This window comes from Girardinichthys multiradiatus, chromosome 18, assembly GCF_021462225.1.
Source record: "Girardinichthys multiradiatus isolate DD_20200921_A chromosome 18, DD_fGirMul_XY1, whole genome shotgun sequence".
NCBI classification, from domain to species: domain Eukaryota; kingdom Metazoa; phylum Chordata; class Actinopteri; order Cyprinodontiformes; family Goodeidae; genus Girardinichthys; species Girardinichthys multiradiatus.
In genome coordinates, this window is record NC_061810.1 from 10,607,257 (window position 1) to 10,625,249 (window position 17,993).

The 17,993-nt window shown below is 42.5% G+C and overlaps 1 protein-coding gene across 2 annotated transcripts; it reads right to left on the bottom strand.

The window, feature by feature from the left end:
• Positions 1-5,843: 5,843 nt before the first annotated feature.
• On the bottom strand, positions 5,844-16,561 carry crk (v-crk avian sarcoma virus CT10 oncogene homolog). 2 transcript variants are annotated; one of them, XR_007042387.1, is made up of 4 exons: positions 15,998-16,561; positions 13,980-14,560; positions 10,767-10,911; positions 9,884-10,017 (listed from the first exon to the last, which is right to left on the bottom strand). XR_007042387.1 is itself a non-coding variant. In XM_047391737.1 (3 exons), the coding sequence occupies exons 1-3, from the start codon at positions 16,209-16,211 to the stop codon at positions 9,880-9,882; spliced, it is 933 nt and encodes a 310-aa protein (XP_047247693.1). In that variant the 5' UTR covers positions 16,212-16,555; the 3' UTR covers positions 5,844-9,879. The 2 variants fall into 2 exon arrangements, 1 of the variants encoding a protein (XP_047247693.1); XM_047391737.1 differs by lacking the exon at positions 10,767-10,911 and having other exon boundaries at positions 5,844-10,017; positions 15,998-16,555.
• Between the last annotated feature and the right edge of the window lie 1,432 nt (positions 16,562-17,993).

Sequence of the window (17,993 nt, forward strand, 5' to 3'; positions counted from 1 at the left end):
AGTTTTAGTCTTGGAACTCTTCCATGGGTGCCACTTTTCCCCAGTCTTTTTTACTGTTGAATCATAAACACTAAATAGCTCTGATTCAAGAGAGACCTGCGGTGCTTTAGATGTTGTTCTGGGTTCTTTTTTAACCTCCTGGTTGAGTTGTCAGTGCACTCTTGGAATAATTCTGCCATTCCTTGGAAGGTTCACTAATGTTCCACGTTTTCTCCATGTGTGGATAATCAGACCCGCTGTACTCTGGGGTCCCAAAACCTTGGAAACAACTTTGTAACCATTTAGAGATTAGATGTCTTTAGATGTCAGTGACTTTGTTTTTTTCTGTTTTTGAATTTCTTTAGCAGATGGCATGATGTTCAGTGCTGTCAGACAGATTTTAAATGGGCAACATTTTTGACTGAACAGTTTGCCAATGTTCAGGTCTGGGTGTGGGCAGTGAAATTGAACTCAGTTTTCCAATAAATGTGTTTAATCAGTTAATTCACAACGATAAACTATTACTTTTCTCATAAATGTCATTTTTCCATGAGATTAAACTTTTAAAAACTGCCTTTTATAGAGTGACAAAAAAGGCAGAAACAGGAGAAATCTATGAAAAGGTGAATTGTTTTTCACAATAGTGTAGGTAGATTGCAGAAAATGAGTTGCATTTCTTCCGACCAGACATAATCCTCTCTGTAAAGCCATCTGCAGCATTTTGAGATTTTGAATTGCACAATTTTGTTCATCTATCCAGTTTTTGTTTTTCCCTTTACAATGAGTCACAGTTTTAGCACGAATTTTTTTTGTTGTAACCCATATCCACGTTCCTTCAAAGAGTTGATGACAACAGGCAGGAAGGATCTCCTGTAGAAGTTTGTCCTGCTGCCACATTAAGAGAAGCAGTTCTAGAATCTTTCAGTCTGACAATTGTCTCGGAAAGAAACGTCTCATTTTGCTGCTTTTCTTATCACAAGGCCTTTGTTGAAAAGGCTTTCTTTATGGTCTCCATATAGCACCCGCTGTGTGTGCAGATGCACTCACACGTACCAGCTGCCAGTGTTGAGCAAGCTCTGCACTGGTGGCAACACAGATCTATTGTGGATTTCTTCAGAAGCAACGACCCACTTACATACTGGTCATTCTTAAACGTAATAAAATGACTTCACTCACTTAAATTTAACCTCTTATCTAAAGACATAATTGAAATTATAACAATCTTTCTCTGCCAAACGGTAGAAGGTGGGTGGGTTTTGTCAGCAGTCATGCAGGTGCTGCCTTAGGCTGTAATTGTGTAGAACAACTGAGCCAAAAACCCAAATTTTTGATTTTTTCTCTTCATCTACAGGTCCTTCTCAAAATATTAGCATATTGTGATAAAGTTAATTATTTTCCATAATGTCATGATGAAAATTTAACATTCATATATTTTAGATTCATTGCACACTAACTGAAATATTTCAGGTCTTGTATTGTCTTAATACGGATGATTTTGGCATACAGCTCATGAAAACCCAAAATTCCTATCTCACAAAATTAGCATATCATTAAAAGGGTCTCTAAACGAGCTATGAACCTAATCATCTGAATCAACGAGTTAACTCTAAACACCTGCAAAAGATTCCTGAGGCCTTTAAAACTCCCAGCCTGGTTCATCACTCAAAACCCCAATCATGGGTAAGACTGCCGACCCAACTGCTGTCCAGAAGGCCACTATTGACACCCTCAAGCAAGAGGGTAAGACACAGAAAGACATTTCTGAACGAATAGGCTGTTCCCAGAGTGCTGTATCAAGGCACCTCAGTGGGAAGTCTGTGGGAAGGAAAAAGTGTGACAGAAAACGCTGCACAACGAGAAGAGGTGACCGGACCCTGAGGAAGATAGTGGAGAAGGGCCGATTCCAGACCTTGGGGGACCTGCGGAAGCAGTGGACTGAGTCTGGAGTAGAAACATCCAGAGCCACCGTGCACAGGCGTGTGCAGGAAATGGGCTACAGGTGCCGCATTCCCCAGGTCAAGCCACTTTTGAACCAGAAACAGCGGCAGAAGCGCCTGACCTGAGCTACAGAGAAGCAGCACTGGACTGTTGCTCAGTGGTCCAAAGTACTTTTTTCGGATGAAAGCAAATTCTGCATGTCATTCGGAAATCAAGGTGCCAGAGTCTGGAGGAAGACTGGGGAGAAGGAAATGCCAAAATGCCAGAAGTCCAGTGTCAAGTACCCACAGTCAGTGATGGTCTGGGGTGCCGTGTCAGCTGCTGGTGTTGGTCCACTGTGTTTTATCAAGGGCAGGGTCAATGCAGCTAGCTATCAGGAGATTTTGGAGCACTTCATGCTTCCATCTGCTGAAAAGCTTTATGGAGATGAAGATTTCATTTTTCAGCACGACCTGGTACCTGCTCACAGTGCCAAAACCACTGGTAAATGGTTTACTGACCATGGTATCACTGTGCTCAATTGGCCTGCCAACTCTCCTGACCTGAACCCCATAGAGAATCTGTGGGATATTGTGAAGAGAACGTTGAGAGACTCAAGACCCAACACTCTGGATGAGCTAAAGGCCGCTATCGAAGCATCCTGGGCCTCCATAAGACCTCAGCAGTGCCACAGGCTGATTGCCTCCATGCCACGCCGCATTGAAGCAGTCATTTCTGCAAAAGGATTCCCGACCAAGTATTGAGTGCATAACTGTACATGATTATTTGAAGGTTGACGTTTTTTGTATTAAAAACACTTTTCTTTTATTGGTCGGATGAAATATGCTAATTTTGTGAGATAGGAATTTTGGGTTTTCATGAGCTGTATGCCAAAATCATCCGTATTAAGACAATAAAAGACCTGAAATATTTCAGTTAGTGTGCAATGAATCTAAAATATATGAATGTTAAATTTTCATCATTACATTATGGAAAATAATGAACTTTATCACAATATGCTAATATTTTGAGAAGGACCTGTATATCCTTATGGTCCTGGGATATGGATAATGGCTAAAAGAACGAGATTCTGGATACAAGGGGGAGCTGGGTTCAGCCTTAGAGATAGGATGGGGTCTGCCATCCAGCGGAGCCTGCTCCTCCTCATTGAAAGGAGAAACCCTGGGGCAGACAGAGAACCTGCTGGGATGACAACTTATCCCTTTTGGCCTAGAAATTGTCTCGTAGCTGGTATTGGTATCTTTGGCAGTGTGGGCGGGTGCCCATTTTTGCAGAAAAATAAAACAAGCATCTATGCAAAGCTTTCCAACATAGGAAGCATGAAGTGCTCTAAAAGGTTCTGGTAGACGGCTGCATTGACAGTGGACTTTAGAAGAGAGGCAGAGATTCTGTGGTTTTCCACTCTTCCTCCAGACTCTGAGACCTTGATTTCCAAATGAAATGCAAACTTTACTTTCATTTGAAAAGACAACTTTGGACCACTGAGCAATAGTCCAGTTATTTCACTCTTTAATCCAAGTAAGAAACTTCTAACTTTTCTCTTGTCCAGGAGACCTAATACAAAGAATACAACAGTTGTAGCTCATGTCCTGGATGTGTCTGTGTGGTGGCTCCTGAGACGCTAATCTAGCTGCAGCCCATAATAATAATAATAATAATAAATTTTATTTATAGGTGCACACACACAATTTAAACAAATATTAAAATAAGTACAAAATGGGGTTAAATAAAACTGTGAAAAATTACAATCACAATACATAAGCTAATTTAAACAGATACAGGTCCTTCTCAAAAAATTAGCATATTGTGATAAAGTTCATTATTTTCCATAATGTCATGATGAAAATTTAACATTCATATATTTTAGATTCATTGCACACTAACTGAAATATTTGAGGTCTTTTATTGTCTTAATACGGATGATTTTGGCATACAGCTCATGAAAACCCAAAATTCCTATCTCACAAAATTAGCATATTTCATCCGACCAATAAAAGAAAAGTGTTTTTAATACAAAAAACGTCAACCTTCAAATAATCATGTACAGTAAGGCACTCAATACTTGGCCGGGAATCCTTCTGCAGAAATGACTGCTTCAATGCGGCGTGGCATGGAGGCAATCAGCCTGTGGCACTGCTGAGGTCTTATGGAGGCCCAGGATGCTTCGATAGCAGCCTTTAGCTCATCCAGAGTGTTGGGTCTTGAGTCTCTCAACGTTCTCTTCACAATATCCCACAGATTCTCTATGGGGTTCAGGTCAGGAGAGTTGGCAGGTCAATTGAGCACAGTGATACCATGGTCAGTAAACCATTTACCAGTGGTTTTGGCACTGTGAGCAGGTGCCAGGTCGTGCTGAAAAATGAAATCTTCATCTCCATAAAGCTTTTCAGCAGATGGAAGCATGAAGTGCTCCAAAATCTCCTGATAGCTAGCTGCATTGACCCTGCCCTTGATAAAACACAGTGGACCAACACCAGCAGCTGACACGGCACCCCAGACCATCACTGACTGTGGGTACTTGACACTGGACTTCTGGCATTTTGGCATTTCCTTCTCCCCAGTCTTCCTCCAGACTCTGGTACCTTGATTTCCGAATGACATGCAGAATTTGCTTTCATCCGAAAAAAATACTTTGGACCACTGAGCAACAGTCCAGTGCTGCTTCTCTGTAGCCCAGGTCAGGCACTTCTGCCGCTGTTTCTGGTTCAAAAGTGGCTTGACCTGGGGAATGCGGCACCTGTAGCCCATTTCCTGCACACGCCTGTGCACGGTGGTTCTGGATGTTTCTACTCCAGACTCAGTCCACTGCTTCCGCAGGTCCCCCAAGGTCTGGAATCGGCCCTTCTTCACAATCTTCCTCAGGGTCCGGTCACCTCTTCTCGTTGTGCAGCGTTTTCTGTCACACTTTTTCCTTCCCACAGACTTCCCACTGAGGTGCCTTGATACAGCACTCTGGGAACAGCCTATTCGTTCAGAAATTTCTTTCTGTGTCTTACCCTCTTACTTGAGGGTGTCAATAGTGGCCTTCTGGACAGCAGTCAGGTCGGCAGTCTTACCCGTGATTGGGGTTTTGAGTGATGAACCAGGCTGGGAGTTTTAAATGCCTCAGGAATCTTTTGCAGGTGTTTAGAGTTAACTCGTTGATTCAGATGATTAGGTTCATAGCTCGTTTAGAGACTCTTTTAATGATATGCTAATTTTGTGAGATAGGAATTTTGGGTTGTCATGAGCTGTATGCCACAATCATCCGTATTAAGATAATAAAAGACCTGAAATATTTCAGTTATTGTGCAATGAATCTAAAATATATGAATGTTAAATTTTCATCATGACATTATGGAAAATAATTAACTTTATCACAATATGCTAATTGTTTGAGAAGGACCTGTACATTTTGAGTTTAGATTTGAAGTGTGGCAATGAGTGTGTGTTGCGGAGATCAGATGGAAGTGAGTTCCAGAGCTGGGGAGCAGACCAGCTGAATGCTCTGCCCCATTATTACAAGACGGGCAGGGGGGAACAGTGAGATGGATCGAAGAGGACAATCTGAGGGTACGGACAGGTACAATAATGTGAAGAAGGTTTGAAAGATATAAAGGAGCGAGGTTGTGAAAAGCTTTAAAAGGTAAGAAGGAGTAGCCCATGGCCTTTAAATGCCAACTCTGGAATGGGCTTTGCTTAAAAATCCTCTCAAGATTATGATTATTCCTGCTTCTTGAGTACCATTTCCCTCCCACACGCTTTTTCTACCACTCAACCTTTAGAATGGTTGGATACAGTACTCTTACACAGGCCTTAATATTAAAAAAAAATAATTTTGTGGTCCTAAGATATCTCTCTGCAATGACTTTTTTTTAAGTTTCATTGTCCTATTAAGTTAAATTTTTTTGACATCAAAAACAGAAACAATAAATTCAACAAGTCAGTCATTTTTCATAGGTTGGACTTTATTTACTAGTATATTAACACATTACATGCTACTGAAAATAAAAAGGTAATTTCAATTGTCTTGAAAGAATATAGTGTTATAATAAAATGGCACATTTCGATATTACACAGTTTGCACTGGCACTCTGCTGTCTCATTCCTTCCTCTGAAAGGAAATGAACGACTTCACGCAGGGCTACTAAAAAAATACTTCTTGGTGGTTTCATTGGCAACACAATTTCAAAGATGAGCTATGTGGCAGAGCACCTGCTGAATGCAGTGGGAGAGAAACGAGCTGCATTTGATCAGAACCACACAGGAAAAATGGACTGTGTTAAAAGGTGGCAGTAAATGAAGGTTTCTTTCCTCAGAGTTCTCTACCGAGTCACTACAATATCACTAGAGCAGAAAAAAACATCAAAATAAATGAAGGTGGGACAGAGCATGTCAGGTACAAGTACAAGGTCAGAGAGATGTCTGAGGCCACCTTAAGACAGGCAGCATATTGATGCAAACAGTGCATTTACAGAGGTGGGAACATTTATTAGCCCCCCCCCCCCCCCCCTCCCGACAAAGATAAATAAAAAGCCTTCGAATAAATTCATCCTTTATTGCAGCGGCTCATCACCCACTGAAAGTTAGAAAAAAATAACAGCCTTTAATTTGAGTACATTTATTCTCCTGTTAGGAAACAGTTATTAATAAAATCAGCAGTGGCACAAATGTCACTCCAACAATCTTGTTAAAAGAAACCAAAGAATCTTTTAAATTTATAGACGTACATGGTTTGACAGGTCAAGTTTTCCGGCAACAAACACTCCAGGTGAGTTTGGCATGAAACAAAGGATGAATGTGTGGGAAAAAAGACCATGCCCGCAACCATGCCTGGTTGTCTTCCAAAGGGATCCTTATTTGAGTACACGGTGAAACACCAGGACCGTTTATCTAAAAATATGGTGGACCGACAGAAACTGAATACAGGACCTTTGCACAGTATAATAATTAGAAACCTATAGTCAAATTAACACAGAAGGGGTTCACCAATAACAAAACCAACCTTCTTCATACCACTAACTGAAAATACCTCCTAAGACTTGTTACCACTGAATTTCTCCCCCTACTGAATAAATGAGGTTTACATTTTCTACTACAATAGAAGAGGAATCCTTTCTAAGGCGTTTTTCCACTATTTACCAGAGGAGCCAAGAAATCTATCCACACCTACGTCCTCAGCACATGCAGAATAAGACCCAATGTTGCTGCAGTGCTACTGTAGTGCCACACCATAGAGGAGAGAACGAGCTCCCACAGATCGCGTTTAAAGGTTGTCAGCTTTCGTTCATGAGTCAACATCATGAGAAATAGTAGCGCTGATGATTGTCACAACAAAACACCTTCCTAAAGGGGCGAAAACATCATTAATTACAAACCTCAGATGTTGGCAATAAAGAAATGGTGAAGAAGAGGTAAAACAAAAGAATGTAGTTCGTTTGTGCATTGCAACTAAACAGGACCTTAAATAATAGACTGGTAGAGGATTAAATGAGGCACAAAAGGAAACTAATAAAAACAACTAACTTGGTCAAGGCGGCAACACGTTCAAAAAAGGCTTCTAAACAAATAGGAGAGGCTCCAAATGAGACCACTTTCCTTCCTTTGACACATATGACGAGACATGGACACACAACTGTCTGCTTTAGTAAGGGAAATCCAGTGGGCTGAATGCAGAACGCCGACAGGAAAAGACTCAACTAACTAGTGTTGTGGGCAGCCTACATTCAGCCTGTTTTACTTCAGCCCTTTCCATTGGAAGCAGAGTGGGAACATGTGAGGGCCAGTCAGTACTTCTACCACAGAGCCATAGTTCCCTCCCAATGTCAGAACCTCAAATAATAATTATGCGCCCCCCAGACAAAAGCAGCTATGAAGACAATTAGTACGACAAATAATATTCAACATGAAATGAGAACCACAGTAACATCATTCCATAACAATATGTTCTATGTATCCTACAAAGGACTACTTGGTGGTACATGGTTGGAGGTGATCGCCAGAGCGAGGTTCAGGTGAGAGAATGTAGTGTTGCCTTGATCGCCACCTCTTCAAAAGTCTTGCGGTTTGTGGCGATGTTGGGGTTCCGCTTGATGGCTGCGACTACAACCAGTTGCTCTTAGCTGCTGGTTTGGACTCAGTGTTCGGTACTCCATTTAATGTACAGGAGGCCTTCATGTCTTTTTGGTAATGGTCTCGCCCCTGAAAAGCTGCCGCTGTATTTGAGCCCAGCTGCTTCAGTCTTTCAAAGTCATGGGTTCACGCAGAATATTGTTGCATTCATGTCCAGTAAGATGGAAGCTTTTCAACAACAGAACATCACAGGCCTCAGGTTAGGTATGAAACTCGTAACTCTGATTGTCGTTTGTAACTTCCTTTTAACCCGTTAGTCTCTGTCAGGATTAACGCACGTTTAAAGTAGAGAAGAACAGAGAAATCAGCTGGTAACCAGAACTGACCAATGACGGGTCACGTACTCAGATACCACATCTTTTTCAAACCAGTCTTATTGGAAGTCGTTATAGAGTGAAGAAGATTCAATGATTGCCATTTGTGGTGTTTTAAGGTGAAGTCAGGGAAAGCACAGAGATACAAAAGTCTATTTTAGGGGAAAACCACTTTCTTTGACAGGTCAGCGGTTTATTCAGGCTGCGACAAGGCAGGAGAAAGCAAGATATCTGGCAGAAAAGAAGAAGGCCAAACAGAGTGTTGCAAATTTGATCCTTTTGAACTTTCCACCTGTCTCTCTACCAATGTGGTGAATTCAGACATGATGGTGCTTTTGGAAACTGAGACTGATGTTCTAGTGATGAAAAACAGAAACAAAACAGTTTAAAATGTCAACTCTAAATTTTCTCTTTGAAACAAATAGCACAACTGTTCTCCAGTGAATGATCTCTCGCACACACAGTGTGACATCACCTCTGCTCCTAATACAAGTACATAAGGACTGCAAATGGCAGCCAGGACAGAAAGAAATCCTGTTCTTTTTTTTATTCCAATGGCTTTTAAAGAGAAGCTGGAATCAGCTTCACAAGCAGGTGAAGTTTTTTAAAACCTGGAAAAATTCAGATCGGCGCATCTTTACTTTAAAGCACTTAATGAGGAAATATGAGATCCAACGAGTGAAGATGGAAAGATGTTGCCTGCAGTGTCAGTACATCTAAATTAAAGGAATGATTCAGGAAATTTTGGAAAGCTACGCTTGTGTCCGAGGCAAACCACGCAGCTTCGAATCTGGATGAGAAACAGAGAACTGATGTGGTTCTGGTTAAACAAATACATCCAACAGAACCTTTAAAGAGTTCACCTAAAATCTGTCTCCTGATATTGCATCCTCACATGGGCTGAAGATGCAACCGGAGTACCACAATCATTTCTGCCAATTCATAGCATGACATCACACGAGCATTCAAACACTTCAGTTTAAATCAATAAAATCTTTGAAGACTTCAATAAAGATCTCAGACCAACCAAACGCTGTTCCTAAAGCGAGCGTTCTGAATACCCATCTGACATGAATGCAGCCCGAGTGACCACAGTGGAGGATAAAAAAAAGAAAAGGACAGCAGCCATCTACCGGCTTCAACACAGGAAGAGGAAGTGGTTGAACGCTGCATTGAGGTGTCTCCTTAGGAGCGAGCGTTGACAAGCTGTCCATGGCAGGGACAAATTACCGGGAGCGGTTTCCAAGTCCATGAAACAGGAGAGGCAGTATCGTCCGTGTTGCAGTCTGGGAGAGCAGCAAGGAGGAGCAGGAAGAGGAGGTGATTATTTATGTGAGTAGAAATGGATCACAGGGGGGTCCAACGAGGGCCTGCTTTGTTCTTGGCGATTCTCTGAAACTGTACTTGGTGCAGCTAAAAGCTCAAGGATGCAGAGGGGAGGAGTGGGTGTGAGCAGGACAGGGGCAGGGGGAGTGAGAAAAGACAGGTGAGGAAGGGTCTAATACCAGTGTCCAGGTGGTGGAGCGGCTGTCCGCCCTCAGCTCAGTTCATCCTCGGCGTTGTGCTGGTCCAGCAGTTTGACGTGCGTGAAAGGAAAGTGGCCATGCTTGCCTTTACATTCGCCCTCCCACTGGCCGCTCACGTTTATTTTGGTCACCTTCACCATGTCGCCCACCTGAGGGGAGAGGGAACACATGAGGAGCAGAGAAACAACAACATGGTGTACTACACCCTGATGTCAAACAGAGTGCAGACTATTGATGAAAGCATCTACTGGTCCAGAATTATTATACACCCATTCATTATTGCAGCAAGGGGAAAGAAAAGATAAGATGACGTTTGACCTGCACAGGGAGTGGAGTGGCTGCTCCTGCTGCAAAGAACCTGAGCAAACAGGTCCTAACAGACAAGTCCAAAGTTCAAGTCGGTGTTGATAAGAACAGTAAGCAGAGAAAGAAATCTGGTAACTCTGAGTGACGATGAATCTACCTGCTGATTCACCTGGCAGGACCCTTTCAAAAAACACAGAGCCTCACAAAACCAATCCCAGTTTTACATTTTCTTATTTTACAACCAAAGTTTCATGACTTTTTATTGGGATTTTATAACTGTGCTAAATAAGGAAAAAGATTTCAGTTTGTTGCTCAAATGAAAACCTAAAAAGCATTGCCTCTGGAGTTTATCAGAGGACATTTACACAACCATCATCCTGCAGACCACAGGGAGAATGTTGTGGAGAAATTAAAGCAAGAGTGGTTATGAGCAAGCCATAGTAGAAAGGACGCCATAACAAGTCCTATGTGCATTTTGCCACAAGCATCTACGGAAAACAGCAGCCTCATGGAACGAGGTGCTCTGCTCATATGACAGTACTTGTAACTTTTTGCTCTACATGTTCAATGCTGTGTGTGGCAGAAAACTAACCCTGAACACACCATCCCCACCAGGAAACACAGTGGTGGCAGTATCATGGAGTAGGGGTGATGGGAAGTTGGAGGATCTGATGGAAGATCTGAGACTGGGGTGGAGGTTCCCCCCTTCAGCAGGACCACAACCCCTGACATACAACCTGAACAATAAAGCGATTTGCATCAAATCATATATGCATGAATGCAAACCATGAGTTTTTCATTTTTATATGTAAAACAAAGTGTGTTCTATATATAATCCTTCCACTTCACTATTAATGTCTATGATTGGTTGGTGATTGTAGGGTCCATTTACCTGATGTGATTTAGAAACGCAAACAGAGTCAAAGTGAATGAAAAAAAGCTTTATTGGATAGGAGGCTTACCACTGAATGAATGAGAAATGGATGAATATCAGTAAACTGATTAACTTATGAAGGTCATATTCTAAATCAGAGAGAGGAAAGTAGGCGGAAGGAAGTCAGATGTGCAGAAAAGGGTGACCAGCCAGGACTGAAAGCTGCAGTTACTGCGATCAAGACTTTCTCCTTCTTAAGCTGTTGAGCTCCACTTCCAGACAATCTTATTTATTTTCCAATTACTGCACTCTTCTGGGCACTACGCAGTGTTGAGGCCAATCTCCGACAACTACAGCTGTCTTGTCCCCCCCCCATGTTTATCAGTACTGTGTCATATGCTAATATACTCCACTACATGTACCTCAGCTCTGACTTTGTGTGTCCACTAGAGGTCACATTTTAATACAACATGGTCTCTCCTACTGACTGGCCGGGACAGAACGGGACGATCAGGCTGCACATAGGTCACGCTGCAGTTTTCTGATGTTGGTTTTCAATAGAATACGTCCCAGCTGATCTGCATGATGGACTGACTGGTTTATTACCAGTGACATGAGCCCAGCTGCTGCAACAGCTGTTCAGCTGGAACAGATGGACCGAAATCCTGCCAAATCAACTTCATCCGCTCAGGAATTCAGGCAGCTTTTACCTGCTGCTGTATTAGTAGAAAACTGGTTTATTTAATGACAAAAGCACCATGAAGCGCTTTTCATTCCTGCACATTTACAACTGAGATCCACTGGCCACTAAACCGATCGATGACGAGCTGTAATAATGATTATGATTAAAAATAATTTGGGATTAATAAAGTATTTTTGGATTTGAATAAGCAGCTCAGGGAAGAAAAACTCCAAAGATGCAACGATCAGGCTTATCCTGGCAGATTATGATTTCAGGTTTTCTTTCAGGTCTGACAGAATTTTTATTCTAATGACTTTAAGATACAAGAGGAATTCCCATGTTCTTTGACAGAGGAAGTAGCTTTGAAATGAAGGCCAATCAGATCAGAGTATGGACTGCCATAAGGAAGGATCAACAGACAGACAATTGGATGGATCCATGGGTAGATGGATGGATGGATGGATGGACAAACCTGACCTGGAAAACAAATTAAACACCTTACTTTTCCAGCCTGCATTGGAACTCAGGTACTAACCATCCTGATATAAACTATTCAACTGGATTATAAGGAGCTACACTTTGAGTTTATTCAAGTGTTTCTCAGCTGGAGCAGACTGACATCTTTAACTGCAAGCTGAGCAAAAGGCAGGTTTGCCTTCATACAGAACAGCATGAATGCTTCTAATCACATGAAATGCACAACATAATAAAAATCTGCCTTCAGTTGCTCAGTATAAATCTTTATAATTACTGTTTTTTTGGAAGCAAGGAAATGTGAGCTAATTATTAACAGCTCACTGCCAATTTGCTGAGTCACCTAAAGGCAGCTTCCTGTGGCTTGCAGCTCATACGCTCCTTTCTGCACAACAACTTCAAACAAATCTGTCCTATTTTTAAACTGGCAGATAAGCTGTAGAAAGAAAAAGGACCCACAAGCACATTGCTTGTGCTTTGTCATGACACAAAGGGCCAAACACTGGCTCTGCTCTGGGATCTGTGGAAACACTGTCCTGCAGCGGGGGCACTGGGTGGAGGCAGAGGGGAGACAAAATGCACATTTTGCTTGGCCTGCCTGTTCATCTCACTCCTGGATTCCAGGCTTCACAGAAATCAGAGGAAATGGTCCTGTTCCCAAACACAAACTATTTCCTCCTCCTCCCCCCCCCCCCCCCCCCCCATGACCAGCTCTGTGGGAGCCCCGCTCTCACTTCCGGTCACTTACACGCAGTGCAGCCTGCACAGTGTAAGGCGCATTGTTCACATTTTGGTTCCATGTTGGCTTTAAAGCGCCACTAAATCAACCAAACCCACACGGATGACGCCATGTTGGTCACCGCCATGATGGGCCAAGCCTACGGCAGGTCCATCTGTAGTATAACAGCACAGCATTGCTTAATGGAAAAGTGAAAAGAGGACAGAAACTGTTGGATGAAAGCTGGAGATGAAGGAGAGAAAAGACAGCTTTGTGCAGTTAGGAGAAACAGCAGACGTCTGATAGGATGAGACCAGAATTTAGCTTTCAGGCTTACAAGCTGAACTAACACTGCACATCACCCCCATCATGAACCATGGTGCTGGCAGTGTCATACTATGAGCATGCTGTCCCTTAGCAGCAACAGGGAAGCTAAATAGAGGGAAATCTTTTAAGAAAACCTGTTAGAGGACAGAAAAGACTCGAAACTAGGGCAGAGGTTCACCTTCCAGCCAAATAACTCTAAACAGAAACAGAGCAATGATTAAAGCATTTAATGTGGGAGAATGGCTCAGTCAAAGTCCAGATGGAATTCTAAATAAGAATTTATTGGGGGACTTGAAAACTGTTGTTTTTCCCTACTAAAAACCCTCTGCATCCAGTCAGACAGGACTTTAACTACTCTGCAAAGAATGGGCAAAGATTTCTGTCCCTAGATGTGCAAAGCTTGTAGAGACCCCCCCCCCCCCCCCCCCCCGAAAAAAAAACCTGCTGCTCTGACTGATTTATGAGGTAGTTTGAAGCACTGAGTCACTTCACTTCCACGCACTGCTTTATTTTGGTCTATCACATGAAATCGAAATGAAGCACGGTGAGATTTATGGTGAAAATGTGAAAAAGTTCAAGGTACTATACTGAATAACTTAGAAAAAGCACAAGTTTGACCAAACTCAAGAGTATATGTATAAAAACCCTCCTTGACTTCAATGACATTTCTGCTATTAATCTCCTGTGCTGTAGGGGAAAACACATCTATAGTATACGTCTCCATATTTACCTCTAAGGCCAGGGCGGTCTTGTCGTAGGCATTGGGCACCCTCTTCTGTATGGCCCTGGCATAGACAGGTCCATTCTGGAGATTTGGGAGAGGAGTGGGCTGGGCGTACTGGCTGGGGTCTCCCAACAGTGGAGCGCCGGACTGAGTCGCAGAGCTGTCAGAGTTCCCATGAACTGCCATCCCTACAGGCGGCACCGCAAGCACGCTGGCCCCCGCCACTGCACTGGGAGACGCCGGCCGGTACTTCTCCACGTACGGGACTGGGATCATCCCCGTTCTTCCTTCAGAGTTCTGGGCGTTCCACCACTGCTCCTCCGGCTTCTCAAGGACTCGGAGGATATCCCCCATCCGAAATGGGAGATCCTCCTCGTCGTTGCCAGGGAAGTCGAATAGGGCCCGGACATACTCATCTTCCAGGCGCTGAGGGGGGCCCCCGCCTGGGATGAAGGAGGGATGTTTGGACTTGTTGATGGGCTCTATCAAGGTGGTGGTATCCAAATAGTGTATTTTGTAGAACTCCAGCAAAGCAGGAAGAGCGTCAAACTCCTGGTCACCAATACGGAACCGGGGGAGACCCAAACCTGGCCCGACATGAGAAAAAGAAGGAAGTCAGAACATACTGATCCCTGTTAACTGGAAACGATAAACACCTGCTCTGATTTCCAGAGCCGGCCCAAGAATGTATGGGGCCCCATCATATCAAAGCACCACCAACATCCCTTATAAGTGTGACTCCTGCACAAAGACAAGCAGCAAAAATAATTAATGCAACTAGTGACAACAACCCATCACTGTTACCCTAACTATGAAACTAGCACAAATTACAACTGCATCTGTTAGCTTCCTTCAATCCCCAAAAATAAATGAACTCTTTAAAATGTAATTATAGTATTTGCATATTCATAAGCCTTAAATCTGAATTTGAATGCATTTGAATTCATCATGAATCCAACTACAAATCTGAAGTCCTGACATTTTTGTGGAACGTTCAGGGCTCTTGCTGACCCCTGCTGGCCAGGAGGACCTAAGCAGCGTTTTGGTTTGCTAATACCTTGGGCTGGCTCTGCTGATGTGGTTAGATATGCAACATGTAGACCACACTGTCGTGAAAAGGTCAATCACAACTTGTGTCCTGAACTTTGATTCTTTCCATAAATTCTTTGGATCCTCTTGTTTTCTTACACATAAGACCTCAATTCTTCCAAGTTTTACTTTGTGTTCAGGACCGATTTTCTCTTTCATAACACTTGCATGATGTTTATATTTGGACTGTTACTGCGTAGAACAGTGCCATTAGTTTCTATAGCAGAACCCTGCCAGATGTTTCAAGTATTAGAGCTTCAAAGAATAATAAATACCTCTGTTAACATATTTTATCATAAACGTAACGTGAAGTTTTGAAATATGCAGTCTGTGTAGCTTAAGATGCATTCTTGGGCTCTTGGTTTCGCTTAGTTCGCTTCAGCTTTGGGCTGGCTTTGCTGATGTGTTCTGAAGAGTAGATGGTGAGGCTGGACTATTTCTGATGATTCCAGAGTAAGCAGGAAGCATCTTAGTTTCCTTGTAATAACCTGCTGTGACCCTTAGGCAGGCACCAGAGGCTCAAGTGCTGAACTCAGACAATCAGGAGTACTTGAGAACATTTGCTACACTTAGCAAACACAATCTGGAGAAAGCTGATGAAGAAAAGGAGAAAAGAAAGCCGTGTGCAGTATCTCCACAAACTGGAGATACTTTTATTGCTGCACTGCAAAGGTTATTCAACCCAGTAATAAAAAAAAAAAACGATGTGTTTTATTATGCCAAGTGATCCATCTCTGGACATAATGAAATGCCAACTACAGATTTATGTGCTATAAAACGATGGAGTAAAACACGTCTCCCGGAGTCTGGCCAGCCATATTCCCTATGCTGGAAAACGAGCGGCACTACTGCGCCACTTTGGTGCAAGTCATGCAAGAATGGTCCCGTCGGTTTGCACCACCGAGCCCCTCCACGCCCCCTCTCTGTGCTCTTACCTAGGCCGGACTGTCGGCTGTTGCTGTTAATTATGTAATGCGAGACTTTGGAGTTCTCCGACACCGACAGCACGTAGTCGCCGGGGCTGGTGATGGAGTCCCGGACCAGAAACACGCCGTGCCGCTGCCCCTGCAGCAGAGACACAGCCTCCTGCCTGCTCAAGCGGCCCCAGTACCAGCTCCCGCGGTCCTTCGCGTCAAAATTACCGGCCATGATAACCACCACAAAGCCGAGGTTTTACCCGGGGCCTTCCCTGCTCTCCCTCCCGTTATCCACAAGCGGAGCCTTCAACTCATACAAAAAACTTTAGCGCCGAGAGCACGTTCAGTAAACAGGCGACATCCGCAGCTGGCCGTGTGGGCGCCAATCCGCAGACACAGGAGGGAAACCGCGCTGTAAAAACACCTCCAGTGTGGTCCTGGTCCGCCTGCTGATCTACCAATCATACAGTTTGTTTCAGAGGCACGAATGTGGCTACAAACCAGCCGCCGATGACAACTAACTTCAAAAACTGAAATGGCGGATACGGGAAAACAAAAAAAGGCCCCACTCACCGGATGGGACGTAGACTTTAGACGCAGAGCACGCCCGACGTCAAGCCCAATACGTCATGATAAACAAATAAACGCACAATTATTAGAAGATATCCTTCCAAATATAACAGTAACTACAATATGCTCCATATTCTTTAAGTGTAGAAAATATTTGTATTGCAATACATCCATTTATAAGCAAGGATGTTTGTTTTGGCTGACTATGTCACGTCTTTATGACCAAGTCTTTTACTTATTTTATATGGTAAAAAATAGACTAGACTTGTTTATCATAATACGTGACATGAACAGTGTTGCCCCGGTTATCATCCAAACAGGAACTCATTGTGATTTTGTTTATTAAGTAATTAAATCAAAACGTGCAAATCTTCAGAAAAAAAAAAATTGTAAATTGCAATTTTTATCAATTTCCACTAGATGTCAATAAGCACGCATCAAACCTTTTAGTCTCATCAACTTCACAGTTTTGTTTTTTGTTTGAGATGCACGTTCAGAACTTTTTAATGTGTTTTAATGGGTAGGCTAGTGTGTCCCTTTTGGGTTACATTGATCTGAAAGGACAAGCAGACTCATGCATAGATGACAATAATCCTTCCCTACAGTAATCTGTACAAATCAGTTATTTTGGACATTATGGCTGGATTTTGATTTGCTTTGTCCCTTCCAAAGTTTTGAAAAAATAATTCACAGGCCGAAGGCAATGTGGTTCTAAGGATGCCAGTCATATTCATGTTTTTTGGAGCTGCTTATTAATTAAAGTCTTTTTGAATTCTGTTTACATGCAAACAATGGAAAATAGGTCAAATGGATTACATATAAACAATTACAAATGGACACTGAATAGTTCTATTAAAGCTGAATAATTCTACTACCTCCTCTTGTTCATATTTGTTTTCATATTTTTTGTTTGCTTTTCTTCTCTAGTAAACAAAAAACTAATAAAAACTTAAGTGACAAAAAAAAAATTCACAGATCTTACCATAGGATGAAAATGATGTCCCATCATAAATCCTTGGGCTTTAAAAGATCAGTTCATCTTCAGATCACATCATTCTATGAAGAGTAATTTTGAGCAGTGGTGCTCAGATATTTCTACATGAATGTCAGGTAATTTTCTCTCACTATTCAAAGAAGTCCCAACGTTCAATGAGACCTGGGAAAAGTAAATGCAAAAAGAATGCACAAAAACACAAATTCAGTACTACAGTGTCACACAAACGTTTTTGTACCCCTTGATTTTGTCACTCTACAACCAAAAACTTTAATGTATTCCATTGATATGTGACAGATTAACACAAAGTAGTGCATTATTGGGAAAAAGAAGCAAAATGATATAATCTAATAAAAATGTGAACAACATAGACTTGTGTTCCCCCTCCCACCCACCCCTGAATCAATACTTTTAGTCATTACAATTACAGCTACAAGGCATTTAGGGCGT